At 64.0% G+C, this 823-nt stretch overlaps 1 protein-coding gene across 1 annotated transcript in view; it reads left to right on the top strand.

The window, feature by feature from the left end:
• Nucleotides 1-823, top strand: part of FHL1 (four and a half LIM domains 1) — a gene marked incomplete at its 5' end in the record, with an annotated part of 2641 nt that overhangs the window by 1212 nt on the left and 606 nt on the right. Inside the window, one exon of the mRNA XM_044912510.1 lies at nucleotides 267-453. Coding sequence (XP_044768445.1) covers nucleotides 267-453 — 187 coding nt within the window. The remainder of the gene's footprint in view (nucleotides 1-266; nucleotides 454-823) is intronic.

The raw sequence follows: 823 nt of genomic DNA, 5'->3' as shown, positions 1-823 counted from the left end.
CCCCCCCCCCCCCCCCCCCCCCCCCCCCCCCGGCTCTAGAGGCCCGCCTCCACCGCCTAGTTGCACTGCGGGACCGGCTCGCCTTCTCTGAGCCTCGGTGTCTTCATCTGTAACCCGGGGCCGCTAGTCGCCCCTGCCTCCCATGGCCGTTGTGGCGATGAGATGAGATAACGTATACCAAAGCGCCCAGCTCGGTGCCTGGCACGTAGTAGGCCTTCAACGAGTGGTGGTTGACTCTGAATCCGGTGCTACGCTCCCTGGTCTAGGCCATCACATCCGGAGGAATCACTTACCAGGACCAGCCCTGGCACGCCGAGTGCTTTGTGTGTGTCACGTGCTCTAAGAAGCTGGCCGGGCAGCGCTTCACTGCCGTGGAGGACCAGTACTACTGCGTGGATTGCTACAAGAACTTTGTGGCCAAGAAGTGTGCCGGATGCAAGAACCCCATCACTGGTAGGCTGAAGAGTCCTTGCTAAGTCCGCCAGGCTAGGTCTCGCGCATGGTAACCATCTCTCATTCTCCTACGTCGTCGGTTTCATCCACAAAGGCCCCAGAGAATGTTCTCTCCCCCTGCCATTGTGGTCCCGAAGGCCCCCCGGGGCCCCCGATAGTTTGGATTCTCCCTCAGGCCAGCTTAGCCTCTGCCATACAGCACACCTCCTGACTACTGCTGACTAACTAACGACGCTGCCGGAGTTCACGAGCCTGAGACCCACGGCCACGGCCACGGGCGGGCAGGCAGGCACCGCACGCGCGCGCGCACGCGCGGGGAGGGGAGCGGTGGGAAGGGGCGGGGTCCGGCGGGGCAGGGAGAGGACGGGGG

This window comes from Neomonachus schauinslandi, unplaced genomic scaffold, assembly GCF_002201575.2.
Source record: "Neomonachus schauinslandi unplaced genomic scaffold, ASM220157v2 HiC_scaffold_4282, whole genome shotgun sequence".
Taxonomy (NCBI): Eukaryota; Metazoa; Chordata; class Mammalia; order Carnivora; family Phocidae; genus Neomonachus; species Neomonachus schauinslandi.
Note: the sequence above shows the minus strand (reverse complement) of the source record. Positions and strands in the feature narration are given on the sequence as shown.